Below are 25,321 nucleotides of genomic sequence, written 5' to 3'. Positions count from 1 at the left end.
CATTGCCTTCTAACCCGGCTTGTAAGTCCCAGAAACATCTGGCTGGTTGCTATTGGGAAAAAAGAATGCTGGACTCTATGGCTCTTTGGTCCAATCCAAGAGGGCTCTTCCTGTATTAGGCATGGGGAACCAGTGGCCCTGCAAGATGGAGGGCTACAGGGTCCTATGTTCTTAACAAAGGAACACAGGCCCAGGTCTATGCCATAGCTCTTCCTTTTCACACCACTTGTGGTACACTGTGATGCAGAGTAGCTAGACCAGTAGCATCACAGGAGTATCACACAGGGAAAACTCCAACTTATATACCACTATTAAACTCATTATCTGAAAGTGGATCCTTCTGCAGTCCAAATGGCATCATTCACACATGAAAGAGGCAGCAACAGGCTTGGAGGAATCCAAAGGTTTGCAGATGTACCAAAAACTCCCCTATAAAAACCTAAAGGGTTGGAACCCTCAGTCTCCTAAATATGGCTCAGTGGGAGCTGAACACTGATAATTGAAGGGAGAACAATGTGGGGAAGGGTGATGGAATGATATAGCCTGGAAGCGGCATAGCTGGTTAGAACGCTAATCAGCAACACTCCGCAATGCAACAAGCATGCTGAAAATGTCTTGGAGGTGTGTAAGCAAAACAACTTCACCTGCAAGTCCCAACCATTTTCCAAAAGGGCTTTTTTGCAGGAAACATTTCTAGTGGATTGTGTCCAACTTTTATGCACAAGAATTAAGTTAAGTATTAATACCTAAATCTGCCAAGGCAGGACAAAAATGCCTGCGGTATTTAACAAAAAAGCAAAATAGAAATTACAGAATACTAATTATGGTAGGGTTTAAATTCTTATTGGGATTTATTGTACAGAGAAAATGCAACCAATTTAAGTCAACAGAGTAATTATTCCAATTAAAACCTCTTTGTTAAAACTTACTGTGACTTAGAAACCAACCTCATATGGGCATGGTGCCGGTCAATGCACAATTTATAAAATCTTTATGGGGAGCTGTGCCAAGGAGATTTATAAAAGAGGCTTAAAACAATCAAGCCTAGGCACTCATCCCTCAATAAAGATAGCTATCTGCTTTGAATATTTCTCTCTATCAAATTCTAGAGAGATAAAGCGAATTCACTAAAAGTTTATTAAAAACGTTGGGTGGGGGAAGCATGACTCCTAATATGCCGTTATTAGAAATATCTGATCACCACCTTCTCCCAGAGAGGTCAGATTTGGGATGAAGGTAGCAAAACTGAAAGAAGACTCTGCAAAACTAGCCTCAGACAGAACACAAAGCTATTCCACATTCATACTATGGGTGAAATCCAACTGTGCCTCTCCCACCAGCAGAGCTGATTCCCTGTGTACCTCCAAAATCTGTTCCAGAGGGTTGGGGGAGCTTTTGGAGCAGGTGGCGGGAATGGGAAGTTGCAGAAAGAAAAAGCAAGTGTGCTCATGCAATGTTAGTTATTGCCCTGTGCGTCTTACCTCACTATGAGGCAATATAGCGGGTAGGTATGGGGCATTACTATACAAAACGTTGCTCCAGGATCTGCTCACTTTGACATCTAGATTTAAATTTGCTACAAAGCATGAGAAACTGGAACTGTATTGGAACTCCCTTGGCCAAGGGCGGTTCACAAAAAAGGAATCACCATAGAAGTTTTGAGCACTAATTATGTTTCTGGCATGCCATCAGTCTGATTTGAGGACTCCCCCCCACCCGGCATAGAAAGCGACACCAATACCTCTTGCTCTCATGCAGCAGAACCACACAAGGGTCTCTGAATAACACCAGTTGAGAGGAACAGTAGATGTGATTTGATTGCTACAAATTCAGGAAAGCCACAATTTATCGGCAAACAAGGAGATAGGAAACTCCTCTGAGGAAGAGGCCACAGCCAGAGAGCTTTGCATAAGCTAAGAGATATAGGATGCTGCTGCAGCAGCAGCAGAACCAGTCTTTGTGTAAAACATGTTAGAGACCCCTTCAGGTCTTTTTCAATGAACATGTACAGTTCAATACAAGCACTGGGATAAATGCATCTATTATTAAGCCTGGTAAGGGTCAGCAACTGGAAACCCTCAGCCAAATCCGTGGCCACCTAGCCTTGGAGAACCTGCAGAGAATCCCTTGTGTCAATTGGCAGGTCACCTTGGGAAGGGGTCAAAGGGGCCTTGGCCCCACACCCTGAAGCCCCGTTTTCAAAGCGAGCTACTTTGACAGACAGCTGACAAAGATCTACGGAAGTCTGCCGAGAATTCAGACGAACCAATATGCCTCAATCGCCTGGAATAAAAACCATCTCTAAAAACAGAGACTGGGAAAATGAAGGGTTATTTAAACATTTTCGGCAAAAGATATATATTCAAGTTAGAGGAGGCCCAAGTCCAGTTTCCACCTTCAAAGGAATACAGCAAATCTTGGACTAAACAACTTGGCAAAATTAATGGATTTTATTTACAAATTTATGACCCAAGATTACAACAGAAAACACTTTTTAGTGAAATCCTGTATTAACAAAAATGCAGTGATTTATTTGTAATGGTATTATAGTGGAACAGACTGACAGTCTCTCTGGCTACGGTCAAGCAATTTCCCAGGAGCTAGAAATAAATGTGAAGATCCCATGTTGATTGTAAATAAGGCCCTTCCCAGCATTTTCCTCATACTTTAGTGGCTCTCTCCTTTCTTGCCTACGACCTGAGAAAAGAGAAAAATGGAGTTAGAACTTAGGCAAATAAAAAGGGGAACAGATTCCAAAGAGCAAGTCTTCTAGAGACTCCCCAACATGCATTCTAGCGCCAGGGGGAGGGATCTTGTAAACCAGCGACAGGGAACTTCTGGCCTCTAGTTCTTGCTAGATTGCAACATTCGCCACCCTTGACTGGCTGGGTCTGATGAGCCAACATCTGGAGGGCCGCCAGTTCCCAGTGCCTCTTGCAAACCAAATTTAGCCAGTAATAAAATGATCTGAGGATCAAATGGGATAACTTTTAGTATGCACTCAGCCAATAAAGTAAGGTCTTATTCAAATACTGACTGCAATACAATCCCCACATGTTCATACCAAAGTTGAACTGCCTAGGGTAGGGGGGCCATCCAAGAAACTTGCCTATTTGTGTCCACGTTCAGATGCTTACAGCTAAACCACTATCTCTAAATGTCCTATAATGTCATGGAGCCCAGCGTAGGCTGAGCAAGCTATGATGTAAAGGTATTGCTGTGTCGGGTCTACCTGAGCTGGCCCACCAGAAATAAATCTGTCAAGTATGCAACACAACCACTGCAGGGAGAGCCAACTTGTCAATATTGACTAGATTTCTGGAATGATGGGGTCTCTGTGCACTGAATTCTAAGGTAGCAGGGTGGGATCTGGCGTGAAAATGGCCGGAACAGCATACGCTGTCATTACCAGTGTGCAAACTCACAATGCACCTCCTAACTTTCACAGCATTTCCTACTGGTGGCACATACAGCGGTTTGACGCCCCAAGGCTTCCTCCTGGGAATGCAGGAATGCAGCAGCTCAGAGAGGAACAGAATGAGTCTCTCTGCCCTTAAACCTAAGCATACTTACAGGCAGTAAACCCTATTGAAATAATGTAGAGTCACTTCTGAGCACGCATTGTTAGGAGGTTACGCACTGGAAAGAAGTTTCACTTAAATCATTAAGTTCTGCAAGGTCTTAGTATCACAATGCAAACTAAGCAGACATGCCTTCCATTTGGTATGCGGTCTACCTATAAATACATTTTCTTTTGTGTGTGTGGCAAGGGCAACAAAATTACATTTTAAAGCAAGTAACAGGTTTCTATGTAAGCAAAGTACAAATCCTTGGGATTGTAACAAATGTAGTGCTAAGTTAAAGCCATTTAGAGGCACGACTTGTTCCACAGGCAAAATGTTTTGAACCACTGAAATGCTGTTGCACAAGAGCCCTTGCACTGGAAGGGAATATAAGATACAGTTCTTGGTCATCATGTTAGCGACAAAATACATGTGGACTTTTTATTGCTGCCGACTGTTTCAGCAGATCAGGCTGAGGAAGAGAAAATAAACTGTGTTTCAGATCTATCCCATAGTAAACATTCTTGTGTTTGGTTGAGAGGGATATAGCAACTCCTTGGCAGGTGTACTGCTTATATTAATTCTACAGGTCTCACTTAGCATACAGTATTGTGCATTTAAGAAGGCATTTTCTTTCTTCTTCTTCTTTTTAAAGTAGCACACAGTTCAGATATTTCAGATGATGATGATAGACTCTCAAGTGCAACGTCTATAAGCCACCAGTGATATCAAGGATCTCAGCTCATGGTCAAGAGCACCCTTCCCCAAGCTGGTGCCCTCCAGATGTGGTGGACCCCAACTCCCACCAGTTCTAGTCATCAAGATGATGATGGGATGACGGCAAGGGCTGATGGAAGTTATGGTCCAAAATATATGGAGGGCATCAAGCTGGGGAAGGCTGGTCAATACTATGAGGAGTCACACTCTTTCAGGGGGTGGAACTTAAGGCTAGCCTACCCTTGCGGCATAAGGATTGTTCTACATAGTGACATGCAGATAATTGATTCTCAAATGCAGAGGCCAATGTAGAATTATTATCTCACAAAACAACACTGAGTGAAAAAACACGCACAACCAACCAAATTAAGATTTAATTAAGCATGTTATAAACAGGCAAACTAAATCCAAGAAAGGCGAGAGAGAAATGTTTACTCTTCAGTAGCGCTTAAAGCATTGCGCTACAGGTTTGGATTAAGCAGGTACACCCAGAAATTAGACAATTATAATGTTAGCAGAGGTGGAGCAACCATTAAAAAATAATAATTGTACGCATCTATACCATTCAGAGGGGGAAATGCTCAAATGCTCAAGTGCCCCATGTGTATTACCTGAAAAATTAAATATTTTTGATATTGACGTTTCGTTAGCATATTTATAACCCCCAACTTTACACCAACAATTTCCAACCATGAGACTAATAAGGTAATTCAAACACAACAGAGCAACGCCTCTTGAAATACTTCATTATTCCTGGCACACTTTCTGCTTCTTATTATCTGTGTACTTCACATAAGAATTCATTCTCCATAAGGGGCAGATTTCACTCAGGTGGGGGACTTGACATCCCTTGACTGCTTTATTCGGTTAAGGATTAACTTGTACACTGGCTGTAGACTCAAAAGTGGGCAGATTTATGCCCTATGCCCTGTAACCCTGCCCAATTTTGCTACAATGCATATTTTAGCCGTATACTGTCCTCATGCCACAGAGCACAATGCACTTCCAGATGATGAATGGCAGAAGAATATGGACGCACTCAGGGGATGTACAATGTAGGATTCTTTCAACAAGGAACTGGGCTCACTCTTCCTCATGAGATTAAGAAGGCAGCATTGATAAGGCAGCATTCACCACTGCAGTACTCCAGCCGAGATACCACCTCATTTTTCATTACTTCACTTGAACGTGTCCACCAAAGATAAGATCTAAATTGCTCAATCATTTTTGAAGCGGCAGTGTGAACCCTAAGATGGACCACCCCGTTCAGTTTTCACACCAGCTGCTGTATCGTATTTCAAAACACACGGTTGCAAAACTGGCTCTCAGCGGATTGAACCATGGGTCCAGATTACAGGTTGCCTTGGAGGGAGCCCATGACACATGTGACAGAGCACACGGTTAACCCGTAGCATCGCCGTTTCAGTGCCTGGATCTTCTCTGCACGATTATCTCAGAGAGCTGGTGCAAGAGCGGACAACCTAAGAAGGCCCCATGGTGATTCTGTTTGAGGCAGCTTCATACAACATATTAGAGGGCAGCTCAACCTTGAGAGACAGAAAAACCTCATTGTGTTGAAGAGTCCTCAAGGCAAGTGCATGAGCTGGAAAAAAATCCCTATCAGGAAAACTTTAGCCACAGGTCACCCAGACCAGAGTTGCAGTTGAGAACACAGCAGACCTCTTCGAACTCCGTTACTCACAGTAAATTGAGAATGCAAAGATGCAAATAATGTGCTGGCAGGTGAATTTCTGAAGCATCTAATAACAGAATGAGATGGTTTTTGGGGGTGGGTGGGACAAAAACGGTGTGCAAAAGATTTTTTTTATATATATGTTAAAAAATGGTATATTAAAAACAAAGAAAAGTCCATGAGAAAGAGGGATAAAAAAAGCAAAGAGACCCAGGAAAACCGTCGCAGAGCAGGATGTGATGGTGCCCCAAGCGATGGAAAGGAGAAGGCAGATGCTAGATGAGCGGAAGGAGCAGGGGAAAGGGGCGGTGTGAGGAAAGACCATTTAAGAAACAGAAATCTTCTGCATTTTTATTTCTTTGGGCCAGGGAAATGCTGAAAAGTAATGAAACAGAGCGTTACAATGAAGCAAAGGAAAATCCGTAGGAAGTGAACAGGAAGGGATGGAAGCGCCATGCCACAGAAAAGCTGGCTGCATATCTCATGCGACTGCACACCCTGGATGTCCTCCAAGCTAAAGGGAGTGGCAGGAGCTCTATTGTCTCTCCCCCCCAAAATATGGACTTAACCTAACACCTTCAAATTAGCAATGAAATCTATGCAAACGAAAAAGGTCATGCCAAGCCTTACTCTGACCTAAGCAGCAAAGATTGCTCTCCCTCTCTCTGTCTTCCCGCACACATCTCTGCATTTTAAGCCTGCAAAGTTTGAGCAACACATGCAGCAAGCAAAGCATTCCCAGACTTCACTTATTACTATGGTAGCAATGGAAGAACTTATAACAATAAAAATGAAAGCCCCTAGGTGTTACTTCAGGCAGTGTAATTTAACTCATACTTTCAGTTGCCTTTTAGTCTACTCTACATTCCAATTAAAGCAAGAGGGGAGAAGTTAGGACCTTAATAGATATTAGCAAGGGAAGATATTTTGAGGGGGCAGAAGTTTGGAGAAGTTATAGAACTCACAATCCTCTATAGGGAACGGGAATAAAGGGCTATAAAGTATCAGTTTTCCTTGCTATTCTGAATACATCTGTAAGTCGAAGTCCTTCCATTGCATTAATGATACAATAAAGCTGGTCTTGCATTTTCCAAGGTGCCCCATTCTCAAGTTGAACACAGAATGATGTGGAAAGCCACAAAATGACCCCTGGGTCTGATGTTCCCTGTCCCGACTTTTCATGCATGCCATGTAGCCAAGCTTTTGCTCTGGAACTTGGGAGGCAATTCAGATCTTCTACGTATAGATGCTAAGCTATATTGTAGTGTTGCGTATCTCTATGGCTGGAGGGGAAAATGGCAGCCTGATGGCTCTGTCTGGCCTCCAATGGCTTCTCATCTAGTCACCATTCCCAGGAGTATTCCTCAGTTGTTAGTCACCACTTCCGATTCAGAGAGCTCTCTCAGCTCCTCTTCCACCATCACAGCACCAATAACGACAGATACTTCTTTGCTAGGTCTATCTTCTCAGCAATAGCATCAGGCCTCCATCTCAGAGACACAGATGCCACCACTGCTGAAGCAAGGTGAGGGGGCCACACCAGGAACACTCCAGACAAGCTAGCTCATCCAAAAGACAGGCTTGTCTAGAGAAATGAGTTTTCCATGGAAGAATGCCGGGCAACACTTTGCAGAAGCAGCAGCAGCCCCTTCTTTTCCAATGCACATTTAACTTAAGTCGCTAAAAAGGAATGCGCTACTTTTAAAAATCCGGATTTAGTTCCATCCCTGCCTTTAAAAACTTTGGTGTAACTTGCAAAACTTAACTTTAAATATTCAGTATTGTTTATTTAATAATGGACCATTAACACCTCAATTTATCTCAGTATGTGCACATAAAAACTACAGTTTAGATAAGCAATATGTATTATTTTTCACTACAACGATTTAGGGTGCAATCCTATACAGTACTTCTGAACTGAAATCTACGGGATGTTTTGAGTGGGCACGTATAGAATTGCACTGTCAGTGATCAGATAGATAATTCTACTGTCATAAGGACAAGGCTCTTTGCCTTTTAGGATACACGGAAGTAATAATTTTAGTAGGTGCAGGTTTTCTCTCTCTCTTCCATGGCAAGCTGCATCCAATAAAATCTATTATTTCCACACACCTATGAAAAGTACAGGAGCCCTGCTTTCCATTGCATCTGTTGTCCTACTGGCTACCCAAAGCTCTTCTATTTCATTATTGTGCTCTGTCTTACAGTACCCAGAACACCTAATGCTAACACATTTCTCCTACTTTTGCCCAGTATCTGAAAAAGCTCCTTCGATGGTCCTGACATGGAGTATAGAATCTTTACTGGGCAGACAAACATGAAGGCTAAAGCACACCATAAACAGTTAAGAAGTTTTTTTGTGGGAAACGCACAGCAACTCAAGTCAACCTTGATCACTTGAGACAAATGATCAAGTTTTCTGTGCAAAGAGTTTCCTTCGCTCGGAACATGTCTGCATACAAAATACCATGCACATTTGCCATATTTAAATGCACTTCTTAAGTCAGGGATTCCCAAAAATGCCCCTATCACATCTTGTTTCCTTTCAAAAGCCTCATCTAAATTGCACTCTGCAGAGTGGGTGTGGAGAATCTTTGGCCCTCCAGATGTTGCTAAACTACAGCACCGGGCCATACTTGGTGGGGCTGGAAGGAGTTTTAGTTCAGAAGCATTATAGGCTAATTAATTAACAAGGTGAGACCCACTTTCCTCTGCCTTGAAACATTGCCTTTTAGGTAGTTGACACACTTGTTGTCAGCCCAGTATTATTTATCACATCTGTGGGTTTACAGCACAAGCTAAGAATCTGGGGGAGAAACAGACTGCTACCCTTTATAGCAGCCTCCTCAATCTAGTGTCCTATAGAGGTTTTGATCTATAACTCCCATCAGGCCCATGAGGCATGGCCAATGGTGAGGGTGGTGGAAGGTCTAGTTGAAAACATCTGGAAAACACCAGGTTGGGAAAGGCTGAGAAACTATAGAGTACCTAAGCAGGGCATCTAAAGATCAAATAACTAACACGAATCACAATTTCTCTTATCCCTCAACTTATCCCGCTTGCTGACTTTTTATACTCTCCATTGCTACTGTCCAGCAGAGCTTCATATATTCTGCCATTACAGAATTGGAGGCAGAATAACATTGTGCACGAAGACATATGTTTTCTGTTGGTTTTCGTATTTATCTGAACATGACTCCATATTCACTAAGGTAGAAAAGTAGGCAGATGCCACAGGTGTCTTCTCCCTCTCCTCTTAACTCTGGCCTCTTGGAGATAAAGCAATCAATTCTGGAAAACCCTGGCTTAAGAGGTCATTTGGCTCTGCAAACGTTTTAAAGCAACCGTGCATTCTTTGGACACTTCATAAAAATCAAAGGCAGAATATCCAAGACAAATTCCACTCTTCATTTTTTTTAAAGCGAAAAGGCTACATCAGTTGTAGTGGGAATGGAAGACCTTTGAAGAGTCACAATTTATTACACTTATGGGGAGCTGTTCAGCTAACACTGTCCCTTGCAGCTTTTAAAAACTGCAATCCAGTCTCCAATTTAAAAGACAGATTTGAACATACCCGCTTAAAATCATTCATGTTTGTTGCTTGGACTGGTGTTCCAATAAATGTGAAATATGAAATTCTCGTCGTTTCCTCATCACCTTGATTGGACTGGACAAATAACTGAAATGGAAAATATCAGTACCGAGTTACATGATGTGGAAGAATCCAATACCCCACAAAATAGTCAACTTATTTGAAGTTCAGGGAAAAGCAAAGAGAAGGGAAGATGGGAAAGGGCTGGGTAGTCTTCAAGTTTGTTAATGGAAACTGTTTGGGTTGTATTGAAAATGCAACTGAGGTTCGAAAAAAATAAGTGTGAGAAGAATCCTGCCGATCCTGACCTCCTGAAAACCTCAGTGCAAATAAAGGAGATCCCTGCCTCCTTCCCAACCTCTGTTGAAGGGCCAAATAAGACTTTGGGGGAGGTATTGGGGGAACTAGTGATGAGTACAATGGTACCTCGGTTTACAAACCGTCTTGTTTATGAACTTCTGTATTTGGTTTACGAACTCTGCAAAACCGGAAGTAGTGTTTTGGTTTGCAAACTTTGCCTCGGTCTACGAACAGAAGCCAAACAGTGGAAGGGCCCTGGCGGCAGGAGGCCTCATTAGGGAAAGCGTGCCTTGGTTTAAGGATAGATTTGGTTTGAGAACGGACTTCAGGAATGGATTAAATTCATAAAACAAATACCACTATATTAATACAATATGGCTACCAAGTCAAAGTAACAAGTAGATATCAAGGTAAAAAGCTAGACCTTCAAATAAGCCTATCGGAAACAACAGATGAAAATAGGTTGTATGAGACTGGAACAGGTTTTCTTACTAGTCTACAAAACAAAAGGGATTCTTGATGCTGCTTGCAAAAGAGTGATTTTTTGTGTGCCCAGACCCATCTTCACTTTGCGCTCCTCTCTCTCAAGCTTGACAGGAGCTGGGTCTGGGAAGCCTGAATATTCCAGGCTCCCATCCCTACCAGTTGCTGTATCTAAGAGGCAAGTGGGGGGAAAAACATAGCTGGGCTTCACTGCATTAAAACTATGGTGGAAGTGGCTAAAGTTATTGGCGGATCTACCACGCTTTGGAGTTGGCCTTTTGTAATGTCATAGGATTCTGTTAACCAGGAATGAATTCGAAGGTTTATACTCACAGTTACACTGTTAACATTCTGAAACTTTACATAGCGGAGTTGGATAATACTGTCTTCTTTGATATCATCTGGCGTTAACTCCAGGGCCTGAGTGGGTTCGCTTCTTTCTGCCTCTTCAAAATCCATTGATCGAGGGAGGTTGATAAACACTTTTATATACTTTGGACCTTGACCTGCGATTAAAAAAAATGCCACTGACTCTTTTAAAAACCCTCAAAACATTATCTTATATACTTGACAGTATTTTAAAGTTGTTCTGTGTACCAAAATTATGTAGATTGAGAAGAACCAAGACAGGCAAATTATTATGTCCAATCTGCACCCCAAGGCAAAGAACCTTCTATCAGAAGCAAGCACATCACTCACTTAAATTTTATAACTTTACTTAGTAAGGGCTGCACTTAACACTACTGGGCCAGTCCTCTCCAGAAGTTGTAGGACTTTCAATTCCCATCAGCCCAAGCCACCATGGTCAAGGGTCAGGGATGGGGGTGGGGGTGGAGAAGGTTGCTACAGGCTGTATGACTTTTACATGTTATGGGGAGCATTCAAAAGTTCACCCTTAGAAGGCTAATGCATTAAAGTGACTACACATAGCACAATTCCAACCTCAGCTGTGGAGAAAGTTAACTGGACTTGCTCAGACTCCATTCCTATTGCTGGGGAGTGTGTCCCTAGCCTTTTCTGGGCAGATCTCATGTGTTCATTTCAATATATGTACCTCACCCAATTAAAATAGGTGCAATAGAAATTAACTTTATTAGCAACCATGGTCTTCAGAACAATGATGCCAAAAGATAGCTATGCTGACATGTCACCTGACAAAAGTGACACAACACATAATTTCGTAAATGCAGATTCTTGGAAATATACCAGCAAAACCGGAGTAGCCAGCTTGTTTTGCAAAGTTTTGCACTGCCTGGAGTGCATTTGCAGAAACTTGATGGTATGGAGGCAATGTGCTTGATGGTCAGGTCCAGACTTTAAGACTTAGGAGCAAGAGAACAGGGCCACAAGCAAGGAACCTGTGTCTCATGCTTTGTATTTTTAAAATCAACAGCGGCTGCATGCATAAATGGCTTCTCTTGAAAGAGGAAATCTTTTTACTCACCATTATCAGGCCCTTGAAACTTCATAGAATAAAGCTTGACAGGCTGATTAAAAGCTACCGTAATAAGCAGCTGTGGAGAAAGCAAAAGAAAAAAAAATCTAAGAGGGATCTCAAATGCATTGACCCACAGAATTACTTCACATGGATTTAGAATGCTACTCTTTCCCAGATGGTCACCACCAACGTAGACCCCCAGATGAATTATTTTAAACATGCATAAAAATGGGAGTACTATTCTAGCCAAAAGAACACCTTTGTCCTTTTGATAGTATAATGCAATATTCTCTGGAAGGCAAAATACCTGTTCGTCACAGTCTGATTCCAGGAAGGTAGAGTCTTTACGTAAACAGTTATCAAACCCGTGTTCATCACTTTCATTAAGGCATTCACAGCCAGCTTTATTAATGAATGGCATCAAATCCATCTAGAAGTAAGAGATAGTGACAATGATCACCCGGCTGGGCTATACATTTATAAGACATTTACAGGGGGATAAACGTGCAAAACCCAAGCAGCACTTATTTTTCCATACAGATTGATCATCCCTTCTCTTTCCTACCCGCCCTGTTTTCTCATCCCTTATCCCAAACCTGGTGCCCTCCACATACTTTGGACAACTCCAACCATTCCTGACCATTGGCTCTGCTGGCTGGGATAGGAGTTGTAGCCCAAAACACCTGGAGGGCACCTGGTTGGAGAAGGCTGCTGTATGTTGTTGTTTCGTGTTGTAAATTACAATGAGTGCTTTGGCAAGACGGCAGTTTAGAAACAGAACACTTGAAATAATAAAAACAAATATAAACACCAAAGGAGGGAAAATCTATTTACCTAATTGAAAAGACAGTCCAAGTACAATTCTGCAATCCTTCACTTTTGTGTCCTTCAGGACAATTTTGAAAAGTTTTAGAAGCAAATGCCACATCAAAAGATGGAACTGCATGCCTCGTCGGAAGTCAAAGCTGCTACAACTGCTTATTACATTTAACTATTTGCTTAACTATTTGCATTCACACTAGACGCAATGAACACAGCGGTACAGACAACATTTGTAACTCTGAACTAGTGAAAATGCAAGTGGCCTATATTCATGGGGTTATTTACAGGAAAAAGATTCAGCTGAAAAGGTAAACTGGGTAGCAGGGATTGCGTCTATTTAGCTGTGAATTTAAAGTACTTAACATGTCAAAAGAGATGCATTCTTGCATTTAACATAATTCTAGGTTAGCACATACAGTTTCCCAGCAAAGTCTAATGGATTGCATTTGCTAATTTGGAAAACAAAACCATCACAGAACTGCAGCAGCTGGGTGTGCTTTTATTGAGCTACTGAACTATTAGCTGCGCTGGCACTTGGCTGAAATATTAAACACTGTACTCTGTCAGGGGTTGTATTAATATTTTGGGCAGGATGCAAAAGCTGACCCCTTTTAAGAGGAATATTATATCAAATGATGCTCAGAAACTGTCATGAAGATGACAGCTCCAGTCGAGTGTTTTGTCACATTAAGGTTCTCATTTACATGTACGTGTCACTCCAGCTGTCAGACAAGCCCTGATTTGCAACATTCAGGAGCCCCAAGGTAAAACCTCAACAAGGAAAGATGGTTTAAAAAAAAAAAATCTGCTGACAGCTATTTTCTCTTAAGTCAAGGCAAAACCTTGAAGGTGGTGTTTGACAAAAAGATGATTAGAAATTCTGGTCTCAAGACTTCAACATCGGGACTAAAAGTTTTTCAAACTCCCCTCCACTCCACTGCTTAGTGTAGGATCCTGCCCCAATTAAACGTTCTAGAGAACTCAAACAGCTGTGCATGATTTAAGACATTTTGGCTGATCCCAATAGCTATGTGGACTTGCTGTGGATTTGGTATTTTTTCCCCTTCACTGACCACTTTTTGCTTTCCCTGTGCCTTGGGGAAAACTGTTCCTAGATCTTCAGGGCAGAATCCATAACCAGGAGAATGTGGATTTTTTTAAAAAAACCACATGAAAGGGGATTTGTATTTTGAGGGTTATGTGCTCCCTAGACACCAAGCAACATTACACATTTTAGTACCCTTTTTTGAACATTTTCCAGGTCTTCAATAACCTGTTCGGCTCCCAGAACTGTATGCAGTTCTGCATACGTACCATATGTTCATATAAAGGTATTATGTTATCACCAGTTTTATTTTCAATCCTCTTCCTAATAATCCCCAACATAAAATTTCCCCTTTCCACAGCTGCTAGACAAGAGGCCTGTTGTGAGCACCAGCTATAAAGACTTTGCATGTGCAGTAAGAGCAGCAACAGAAAGAGAGCTCGGTGTGTGTGTGTGTGTGTGTGTGTGTGAGAGAGAGAGAGAGAGAGAGAGAGAGAGAAAGAGAAGGGGTGGAGGGATGGAGAAAGAGAGAAATTCAAAATCCTATAATCTGGGCTAGGATTCAAAAAGTACTCTTGACTTTCAAATGCATCAATACATTCTGTATCCCTCCCTCCCTCCTGATGCAACAGAGGCTGCCCAGGATGGAGGTGAAGTTCTAACTTTCAAAGGCATTATTTAAGGGGAGGGAGAGAGCAAGGAGGGACTGCAGTGGAAAGGGGACCCTCAGAAGTCCCAGATCATGAGAAGAGTTTTTGCACCTGCATGGAAGCTCCATCCTGATCCTCTGGATCCTTTCGAATGCAAATCTTTTAACACTGCACAGATAATAATCCACTAGAATAGATAAAATATACATACATATCCTTTTGGAATATCGGTATCCTCATTATTTCCAGGATCATTTTCTAGGTGCTGTTTGATTTTCTCTTCCAATCCAGCAGCGTCGGCACCTTGATACTGGTCGATGCGCACTTTGCTCCGGAAGAAAAGAAACGTTGGGGTTGCCGATATATTATTGGTTGCAGCTGTTCCCTAGTATTGGAGAAGTCAATGGTTAGCAATGTGTAGCAAGATTTTAGTATTTAATGAACAAAAGAGTACCAATCATCCCAGGTCATCCACATAATCATCATCAGCAGCATGTTTGCTGCTTACATGCAAAAATAGTGCTAATTGGAAATACAATTTTCTATGTTGTTCCCCAACAGAGAAAAAGGTTTTCATGATGACTTTTTAATATAGTGGTACCTCTACTGAACGTGATCCGTTTCAGGGTGTCGTTCGCACCCCGAAAAGTTCGTAAGTAGAGCGCCGCTACTGCACGTCCACGATAGAGCACTTCTGTGCATGCTAAAACACTGTTTGCCTGTTGTATATTATTTGTAAGCTCAAGGCATCGTTAGGCATGGTGCCTGAATTGAGCCATTGGGCTGGTTCAGACATAATGATCTCAATTTAATAAACCCTGATAGGAACAATGAAGATGATGTGGAAGGGAGGAGCAAAGGGAAACACTAATTCTTAATAAGCCATGATTTATTAAGCCACATACCGTATTTTTTGCTCTATAAGACTCACTTTTTCCCTCCTAAAAAGTAAGGGGAAATGTGTGTGCGTCTTATGGACTGAATGCAGGCTGCGCAGCTATCCCAGAAGCCAGAACAGCAAGAGGGATTGCTGCTTTCACTGCGCAGCGATCCCTCTTGTTGTTCTGGCTTCTGAGATTCAGAATATATTTTTTCTTGTTTTCCTCCTCCAAAAACTAGGTGCGTCTTGTGGTCTAGTGCGTCTTATAGAGTGAAAAATACGGTAGTTTACACCTGAACTGGCCAAGTGTCAAATTTTGCAGCAGTTTTGAAAGCACTGTGAAAAAGTTGACAAGCAGAAGTCACATATCCACTGTTGAAAGACAAAGACCCTTAAAAGCTCTCCAAATGTCTTCCCCTTACAAAAGTGAAGCGCATTATGATCCTATTACTATCTTTCCATGCACTTTTAGATGTGGCCAGAATCCCTATATATATAAAATCTTGTTTTTGCACATGAGATGAGATACAGGCTTAAGCCTTAGCCAAGGACTATTAGAGCCAGCTTTCTCCTGCACAACTAGGGAAAGAACACTGTATTGCCACATGCTTTTTTAAAATTTTGCTTCAAAGACCACTCACAAGTTTCTTCAGTCTCCGTGCACTAAGTTAAAACCACCCGAGATTAAACAGCACCAAATGATATTTTCCAAAGTTTTATAACTGTACTGAGAATAAGGATAAGTCTCCTATTCCTATGTACCCAAGATACTGCTAGTTCATAAAAGAGCGAATGAACAACTGCTTTTTAATGGCTTAAATTTAATAATGTAAGCCTTATGGTACAACTTGCATTGTTAAATGCCAACAATAGTTCTGCATAATTAAAAAGCCTTTTATTGGATGAATTTAACGTCTATACCAGAAAGAACAAACCAAAAACGTTCCAAGTAGCCAAATTATACAACACTAGGAAACCAGAATTTGACATTAAATACTACCAGGCTTCAAGTTAATAGCTGAAAAACGTAGCGTTGCTTGCAGAGGGTTGAAACGGAGTCACTCAAAGGGCCAGCTGAATTGAACCTTTCTATCCACTGCAGTCACACATCATAAAATGTCACCTCAGCAGAACTTTCTATTTCTAACCCTCGTAATATTGATTATTTAAGATTTGTGTCATACTCTAAAAAGATCTGAATTAGGAGAGGCAGCACAAGCTTGAATCCTGGCAATATGGAGGCACTGTGGGTAAGTAGTTTCTGTGCCTGAGAAATCGGTCAATTGCCTGCCCTGGGTGGGGTTGCACTCCCCCTGAACGAGCAGCTTCGCAGTTTGAGGGTCCCTTCTGGATCCAGTTCTGTCAACTCTGTATTACAAAAGTTTTTTTCCAAATTTGGCAATACAATCTGAATAATATTTATGTCATCTTCTCTGCACCTCAGTGGAGAAATCAAGAGAGTTAGGAGAAAGCCCCAAACGTTCATTATATCTGGCCAATATTTGATTCAAACATTGGTATATGCAAACTGGTAAGACTACAGATAAATGTAACCACAACATTCAAGTAAAAAAATAAAATTTAAATGACCCAATTTACCATGGGATCATTGCATCCATCACATGACAGCTTGCTTGTTTTGAACCACCGACTTAAAATGGTTATCATGGATAGATCTGTCTACAGCTGAATGTACCTCCACCCAAAGAAGCAAACTTAAACTCTACCAACATATAACTCAAATTCTTGCCAATAATAACATGAGCAGCAGTAGGTTTATAAAACTTAACGCTTACACATTTACATGGCATTCTGCTCCTGATAAATGCCAATCTTGCCTTTTAGAGGACAATCTACAGCCTATTCCTCCTCTGAGGTAGGTGTGCCCACTGACTGTCAACAGGCTTCTAGAAAAAAAAGTTTTAAATATTTATTTTATTTCTGGGCTGCATTTATATCCCACATATCAAAAAAATACACCTGTAGGAGTTAAATCTTGTTCACTGACACATGCTCATGCACACATACACAAACACTACTCACCTGGCATTGATGCACATCAACTTCTAAAAATGTCGCTTGGGGATATTTATTGCTCAGAGCGTTGAAAGCAGGGGCTATCCTTAAACATGGGCCACATCTGTCAGGGGGAAGAAAAGGACAACACACATCAGCACGTCCACTTAGGTAACTGCAGCCCCCTTGGGATTCACATGGTAAAGTAGGCTAAAGCTAAGGATAACAGAGATTGTTCGGCTGGTACTGAGAACAGCAACCCTCAGACTGCCATCTCTTCTTCCTTCCAGTAGTATGAAGTGAGATCCATCAAGCTCTGCTGAAGGCAAGTGGGGTGTAAAATAAACCACCATTATGCACCTAGCTTTCTCTCCCATTTTCTTTGGCTGCTGATAGCAGTATTCTAAGTTTCATTCCCACCTTAAGTCACAACATGTGTTTTAGCTTGCTAGATGTCACAGGGAAGGAGATTAGGGCTGGGAGATAACTGGCTTTCAACTCTGTGATATATCACCAGCTAAACATCGCAATATACTGATATATTACAATGTCTGAAATAAGGATTGAGCTATGTAGAGGCACTGGCTGGCTTCACAGTTTTCCCCACATTGTGATTTTTGCATAGCATACACACACACATCATGATTTGTGCTATATTGCAAAGTCAAAAATTATGAAACCGATACCACGATATGGACTATTGCTATATCGCCCAGCCCTAGAGGAGATGCAGGGCTTCTGCTTTTGGCACTGGCTGCATGCAATCCCCAGAACATCTAGCTTCAGACCGAGGAGATTGATATCCAACACTTTTTCAAGTCAACTTGACTACATCATCATTTCTCAGCAAAATGCATAATGAAAGCATACAGGTTAGCCTATGTAAAGCAAAATCCTTTTCTACTCAATTGCAATTCCACAGCGATTGCCCTTTCGTAGAAAACTGTCTCGAAGCTTGGCATTAGAAACACATCTCATAATTTGTGTACTCCACAGTGCTCAGGGACTATAGGTAACTAGAAAACCATGAGAACTTAATGGTTCTCATAAAGAATACTCCCCAAGCTGTAAGTAAACATCCAGCTTTCTAGTGATGTAATAATTCTTGCTTATTAAAATATATTGCTCTCTGGAGAGTACAACACAGCACCTTTTGCTTCATTCCAAGACTTACAAAAGCAAGCATAGGAAAGGAGTTGTGACAATTTGCATCTTCTCTCTCACACCCCCCACATACGACTATTACTCTGGCCCATTTTGCATGCACATTAACACCAACACAGCATCTCTGATTTATTGTGGGAACAAGTATTAAATATTTCTCTCCATGTTGGGTTCAGATTTCCAGTGTCAAGGAGCCACAGATTTTGGCTCCACTTAACTGAGCAATCCATTTGTGAATGGCACCAATTCCCTCCCTCTCCTCCCAAAGTCATTTGATTTGCAGAGAATTCAGCGGGAGGGAAGAATGGATAGCTCATCTTCCGCCCTCCTTCAGAGGAAAGCAGAAAGAGTGTGAAAGACTTATATTGCTTCTGGTCTCCCCAGACCCTAATCAAAACATTGATAACTCAAGAGTAAGGGAAATTATTTTTATGCTGGCAGCTGCCAAGGTGGGGGATCCAAACACCATTCCAATATTTTATGTTCCTACTTCACATTCCTGAATACAAACAACTGTGCAGAGCCATGCACCTGACTAAAAAAAAGAGGAAAATTGTAACTTCCCCCTTCCCTGAAGTCAGCAAAGAAATATGACTATGTTCTAATCTATCCATTACAAGGAGGGAAAGGTAAAAGTAGTGCAATAAAAAAATCATGAGAAGCTTCAATAATTAGACAAGAACACAATTTTATTTGTTTATTGCTTAATCAACTTTGAATCCGCTCTTCATCTATTCACCCAGTATAGTTACAGGCTATGTAAAAATATAATAGTAAAAATACATAGTCATAACATTAAAAATGAAACCATCCATCAACAAAGCATCTCAGCAAAATGCACAATTACACTGACCTTGAAATACCTCAGTCTGTCCCAAAGGCCTCTTATCAAACTGACTGGCGTGGGAAGAGAATTCTATGGAAAACACAGCTTGAGCAAAATATGTTCTCCCATCAGCAGAAAAAGCAATACAGAACCATCACTTCTCCCCCACCTTTCATTCCTTATTTACAATGACTTTCTCTCTGCGCAAGTATCCAAACCATTATTTGGGAAAGGGGCAATTTGGTTACAACTAGCACTTACGTCTGTGTTTAAAGCTTATTGCTAGCAGCATTAGAGAATTTCAATTACCCCAAACTACTAGGTCTCTCTGCTATACAGACCTTTGTAGGTCAGGATAATAAGCTTAGTCATTTTCAGTATGTTTGTCAACAGCTTCTCTGCCAGTAGATGACACCAATGATGTCCTACTAATTTTCCACAGTAAAAGATGACTGCAGAGAAAATGACTTTGCTACAGAAAATTACCAATCGCAACAGTTCAATACTGCAATAGGGCATAACCAAAAAGACAGCTCTGAAAACTTCACATCAGTTAATAAGGGGATTTAGGACAAATTCTCTATCTTTAGAGGGCTTGATCACAATTCTGGCTTCTCCCGCTAGACCTTATTGTAGGCAAGGCAGAAGTATTCTGTGAGTTGGCACTTATTTACATAGTGGAATCAGGGAGGACAGAACTATACTGATTAGATGGAAATCTAGTCCTGTAGTCACAACAGAACGGGTCCCAGTGAAAAACAAGATAGCATATTTCAGTGGAGGGTTAGACATCTGACAAAAACAAAACAAAAAACAAAGTTAGCTGAAGGCAACTCTGCATTGGGAAATTTTAAATGTCTGATGTTTTACAATTTCGTGTGTGCTGTAAACCACCTAGAGTGGCTGGGGAAACCCAGTCAGACGGGCGGGGTATAAATAATAAATTGTTGTTGTTGTTATTTAACCAGACAATCACCATCGAATAATGGCCAAGTACTTTAATACAGTTAACCATTATGACGGCCAAGGTATTATGATGTAGCTAACATAAGCAACTGTCAAGAGAGACAAAGGTTCATGTTGGATCTTGTTGACGACCCCAAGGGATACCACAAGACACCATGGCTATGGCAATCCTTCCTCCATACCTTCACTATCAGAGGATATGATGATTCAGCGAAGGAAGCTGGGTACCACCATCTTCTTGGCTCCTTACAAAATCTGACTGTGGCCTAATATCATCAAATAGCAGGTGACCATTTCACTAGTAGCTCTATCCTATTTTCATCTAAAAACTGATTAGAAGCCAACAGATACCTCCAATAATTTCAAGATGAAATGTGGGGCAACAAAATAATATTTCTACATGTCCAATCAATATCTAGTGAATAGTAAAAAGTACCAGCACGAGGCAAATTCAGACCCTAGCTACCAGTTTAGCCATACTTTCAGTCCACCTTACCAATTTTTAAAACTGAAAAAATTAGCTCTCTCACATGGCCAATAATGCTCAGCTAACCAGTACTATTGCTGGTTAGCTTGTTCTCATGCTGGTACCAAATGTGTTCTGATAAGGTTCAATCCCAGTTAAGATTAGGTGCAAGCACGTGGCACCGTACAACTTTCCAAAACTTATTACAGGGCTACCGTCTTCAGCTGTTCAGAAATACATCCAGTACCAGTGACAGTTGACATACTAGTTGTGATATTATTTCTTCGGGTCCTACTGAAGTTGCCCCACCCTGACTGATCCACCCAGAACCACCTGCTATTCCCCTCTGCCTGTTACACAGACTGCCAGCAAATGAACAAACATTAAATGAATAACTAGAAATCTGCAACCCAACAGTTGGTTGGCTGGTTTAAATAAACAAGTGAACCTTTCTCTAACTCACACATTTCAATGCTGATTGGCTCTAGTTGCAACAATAGCAGAAACCACAACTGCCCAAATTGCCATGAAAAGGTCTAGAGTGGCAAACCAATTGCCCATATCCTCCTTCTTTGTAACATACTGTACAGCGGATCCCACTTCTGTCGATGGGTCTTATGTAATGTTTTGTTTCAGGTCCTTTAAAAGGTAAAGGGACCCCTGACTGTTGGGTCCAGTCACGGTCAACTCTGGGGTTTCGGTGCTCATCTCGCTTTACTGGCCGTGGGAACCGGCGTACAGCTTCCGCGTCATGTGGCCAGCATGACTTCTGGCGAACCAGAGCAGCACACGGAAATGCCGTTTACCTTCCCACCAAAGAGGTACCTATTTATCTACTTGCACTTTGTGCTTTTGAACTGCTAGGTTGGCAGGAACAGGGACAGAGAAACAGGAGCTCACCCCATCGAGGGGATTTGAACCGCCAACCTTCTGATTGGCAAGCCCTAGGCTCTGTGGTTTAACCCACAGCACCACCCGCATCCTTTACAGCGCCTTCATTCCTTGCTTCCTCAGGACCATACTTGTTTGCACTCCCTTTTCACTTAGTTTTCCCATATCAAAGAACATTTCCCAGTCCTTAGACTACTCTGTGTGATGTTATAATCCCAACCACGCTGACAACTTTGGACTGTGTACTGTTCTATACCATCACACCAACTTAATGAATCAGATCTATTCAAGTGTCTTATTTCTAATTGCCAAACTGTAGTTTAGCAACTGGGAACTCCTACAAACACACATGGTCCTCCTCTACGCTTGTGCATATATACTCCTTATTTCTCCACTTTCCAAGTTAGTGATAACTATGGTTTACCATGATGCGTACTGCAATTTTCTCTCAAACCAGAGTATGAATCCAGGATTTCACCTTCAGAATATCTCCTAAAAATATCTCCTACTCACTGCAAAAGGAGCATTCCTTTCCAAAGCAGGAAGTACAGCAATTAGTCACAGGATATCACTGAAAACCAAATTAGGGTGTGGGTTTAGTTCCCAGAGAAAGACAAAGTTGTAGTAACGAATCTGGGGAATGATGATGACTCTACAGAGAAACAACAGCTCAGGCTAGAAATCTGAAGCAGAGCCCAGCAGATGTAAAGATATCACTCTGTGGAAATCCTGTCACCCAAAAGCACTGCTTAGCCCTCCCTCTTGCAGGCTTTAAGCAAACCAGAAGGTCTCTTTAAAAATTCTGCCAAGTCTTTGTACTGATACTATTGCTGGACCCCCAGAGATTGTTTTGTCTGCTTTATGATGTTTGTTCAATGGCTGCATTTTTATTGCTATAGGGCTTGGGAGGGCTTGCCCTAAAAGGCAGAGTAAATAAAACAATGACAGTGCGTACCATTTCAACTATGTGCTTATTGGGGTAGGCAGCTTTGAAAACCTGTTCCCTCTCCCTTCATCCCCAACTGCTCCCTATCTGGGTCATGCCACAAAACTTTGGTTTTGCACAGGAAATTACATGCTGCTTACTTGCTGTCACACAACTTGGCTGTGATGGTGGCAAGCTTCCTACACGTGCATGTGCTTGCAACACATGAGCTAACATTAACTACGTAAAGGCAGGCTGCACACTGTTCCTAACAGAAATTCTGTAATGTGTGAAGTAGCCCTGAAAAGGGTTAAAGTTGTGAGGACTATCCCACAGAACGCTTCTTGTTCACTTCAGATTTTGTCAGGAAATTGGGCAAGAGAGAACAGTCCTCCCAATATATGGTCAACAGGAGAACTAGCAATCAACTTGTTTGCAATGAGACTTCTGGAAATAAAATGAATTACTGGAGTGAACATGCACTGAAAGGCACTTTGAGCCTTAATGTTAAAACTATGTTATGCCGCTCCCAGCCACTATTTCGCACTTAGCTCCAGTTGGTGCACCTAGTCACAAAACAAAACAGTGCAAACAACAACCATTAAGTACATCTCCCCCCCTACCTCAAGATCTATTCTCACCGTTTGTAATGGACAATATGCTTTCTCTACTGTCACACCCTCCTGCTACAACTTTGTGACCAGCTTACCTATGAGTAAGTCCCACTGACCTGAATGGGCCTTACTTATAAGATTTGTGTGCTTAGGAAAAGAAATCATTTGCTATGCAAAGAAAAAGGAACCATATACAGTATATAGCCTTTTGCTTCAGATCCCAGGGGGGAGACATGTTAGCTGCCCATGTCACTGAATTCATCACAACTGGTTAACATATTTGCCTTTTAAATAATATGAATGAGCAAGCTTAGAAAGTCAAATTAACTGTTAGTTATTTCAGTGTTTTAACTTTTGTATGTCGTTAAAAAATAATTCCCTGGGTTTTAACGTCTTATCTTTCTCGTAAACTGCTTTGAAATTTTGTTTTTTAATCAAGCTGTGTACAAACCTTACAAAACAAATAAAACAAATACATGTCTACACATTTATTTGTATGCCTCCATCAAACCATGCTCAAGGCGGCTTAAAACGAATAAAATACATAGTTACTTTTTTGTTTCTGGCTACTTTTGCTACGTTGTAAGTTGTTTTTTTAAATGCGAAACCGAACCGAGCAATTTCCTACAGGAATCGCAGGGAAACCTAAAATAAAGCTACAGAAAGCCAGCAGCAACAACAACCACCCCCCCAAAAAAAATCCAAATAACATCCCATAAACAGGCACAACCTCGGACCCATACAGCTCTGCGTTAAACTAAAACCTGAACGTGGTGATACAATGGGGATAACACCTTTCCCGTCCCCTTGTGAGGGGAGGAGAGCCCCCCCCCCGTTTCCCTCAGAGAGGGAGCCGTACACGTGTGCGTGTCCGCTCGTGTGAACGCGCGAAGGGTCCCCGAAGGGGCCCTGCCTACTCACCCCCTCATGGTGAACTTGGCCACGACTAGCCGGGAGCCGGCGGCGCTGAGCTCGCTCTGAAAGTCCGCGTCGTTGGCGATCACCTTCACCCCGACCATTCTGGCGGCGGCGGCAACAACACGCCCGGTAAGTGCAAAGTCACCGCGGGAAGAAAAGGAGCGCGGGCGGGGCGGGGCGAGAGGCTGGCCGGCCGCGCCCAGCATGCACCGCTCCCGCGCAGGCGCACACGGCCCCGGCATCCCTTTCTTCCGCCTTCCTCCTCCTCCTCCTCCTCTCAGGCACCCTCAGCTGAGAGTTCATCCAGGTTCACGCGCCGAGGGAGAGGGGAGGGGTCGGCTGCTCACACTTCCGGTTGAGAGACTTAACCAACTGGCGAAAGCCGCCATTGGTCGCGAGTCTCTGTTGGGCGCTCTAGGCGATGTCTCGATGCTGAACTCCGCATCCACGCTTAAGGCTTCGGCCACGAGTTTCTGTTGGGCGCTCTAGGCTTCGACGACTCTATGGTGTAAAACCTTCCCCTCTCTCTCCCCTCCCCCCTTACAAACGCACACGAAGCTGCTTCATCTTTTGCACTGGGAATAACAAAAAGATTGCGGTTTTGCGCCGGTAGTAGTGCTTGCGGCGGTGGGTGACATTTTTGTTGTGGTTCCACCTCTGGGTTTGCCCGCTTGACTCCGCCGGTGACGTCTTGGAGAAGGGCAAGGTGCGACCTCCGGCTTCGGGGAGGAGCGCTATTGGTTGACAAGCCTTGCCGGTTCAGCTTGGTGACCTTTGCGGGCGGAAGTGATTGGCTTTTCAGGGCAGCCGTCGTAGTTCAGGGCTCGCGGAAGTGGGGGAAGCTTGGGCGGCTGCATTGGTTCCGGTTCTGTGCATACCCGATATCCTCCTGTTATGTACTGAGTTGAATAGAGCAGTCTGATTGGTTCTAGAACAGCAGGAGCCACCCAATCCAGCTCCAGGTGGAAGTGAATCTGCAACCTAATTGGCCTACAGAACCCCAGAATTAGCCAATCATGTGCGGCCCATTGTGTAAATAATGTATATAAAGCAAATATTTGGGGGGAACATTCATTCCTCGCTACTATGAGCTGAATAAAGAGCATGAAATCCACACTCGACTCCCGAGTATATTTCACCTCCCATCCCGAAAATTATGAACTAGAATCCTATAATTTGCAGAGTTGGAAGGGATCCTAAGGGTCATCCAGCCCAACTGCCTGCAGTGTAGGGATAGGCTGCTGGCCAAATTGGTGGATTTATGAATCTAACTGATTCAGCAGCATAGCCTTGCAGAGTTGTGTGTTGTTGTGTGGCGCTTTTTTGTTTTTAAATCTTTCCTTCTTGAGGTC

The 25,321-nt window shown here is 42.4% G+C and overlaps 1 protein-coding gene across 3 annotated transcripts; it reads right to left on the bottom strand.

Moving 5' to 3' along the window:
• Positions 1 to 2,431: 2,431 nt before the first annotated feature.
• On the bottom strand, positions 2,432 to 24,870 carry TXNL1 (thioredoxin like 1). 3 transcript variants are annotated; one of them, XM_083702917.1, is made up of 9 exons: positions 24,454 to 24,870; positions 23,973 to 24,383; positions 17,227 to 17,323; positions 14,515 to 14,688; positions 12,094 to 12,216; positions 11,793 to 11,862; positions 10,682 to 10,854; positions 9,548 to 9,652; positions 2,432 to 2,697 (listed from the first exon to the last, which is right to left on the bottom strand). In XM_083702917.1, the coding sequence occupies exons 2-9, from the start codon at positions 24,209 to 24,211 to the stop codon at positions 2,668 to 2,670; spliced, it is 1,011 nt and encodes a 336-aa protein (XP_083559043.1). In that variant the 5' UTR covers positions 24,212 to 24,383; positions 24,454 to 24,870; the 3' UTR covers positions 2,432 to 2,667. The 3 variants fall into 3 exon arrangements, with proteins under 3 accessions (XP_083559043.1, XP_083559044.1, XP_083559045.1); XM_083702918.1 differs by lacking the exon at positions 24,454 to 24,870 and adding an exon at positions 4,843 to 4,891 and having other exon boundaries at positions 23,973 to 24,293; XM_083702919.1 differs by lacking the exons at positions 2,432 to 2,697; positions 24,454 to 24,870 and adding an exon at positions 6,117 to 6,348 and having other exon boundaries at positions 23,973 to 24,293.
• Positions 24,871 to 25,321: the final 451 nt, after the last annotated feature.

Source organism: Podarcis gaigeae, assembly GCF_964106915.1.
Source record: "Podarcis gaigeae genome assembly, chromosome: 11".
In the NCBI taxonomy this organism is placed as follows: Eukaryota; Metazoa; Chordata; class Lepidosauria; order Squamata; family Lacertidae; genus Podarcis; species Podarcis gaigeae.
This window is presented reverse-complemented; position numbering and strand designations above follow the sequence as displayed.

Coding starts and splice junctions, on each gene's coding strand:
- TXNL1 (XM_083702917.1), bottom strand. CDS start 24,211: ATGCCGGGGCCGTGTGCGCCTGCGCGGGAGCGGTGCATGCTGGGCGCG. Junction 9,653..10,681: donor AGAATGTTAACAGTGTAACT/GTGAGTATAAAC, acceptor TTTCCATTTCAG/TTATTTGTCCAGTCCAATCA. Junction 2,698..9,547: donor ACATGAATGATTTTAAGCGG/GTATGTTCAAAT, acceptor CTCTTTTCTCAG/GTCGTAGGCAAGAAAGGAGA.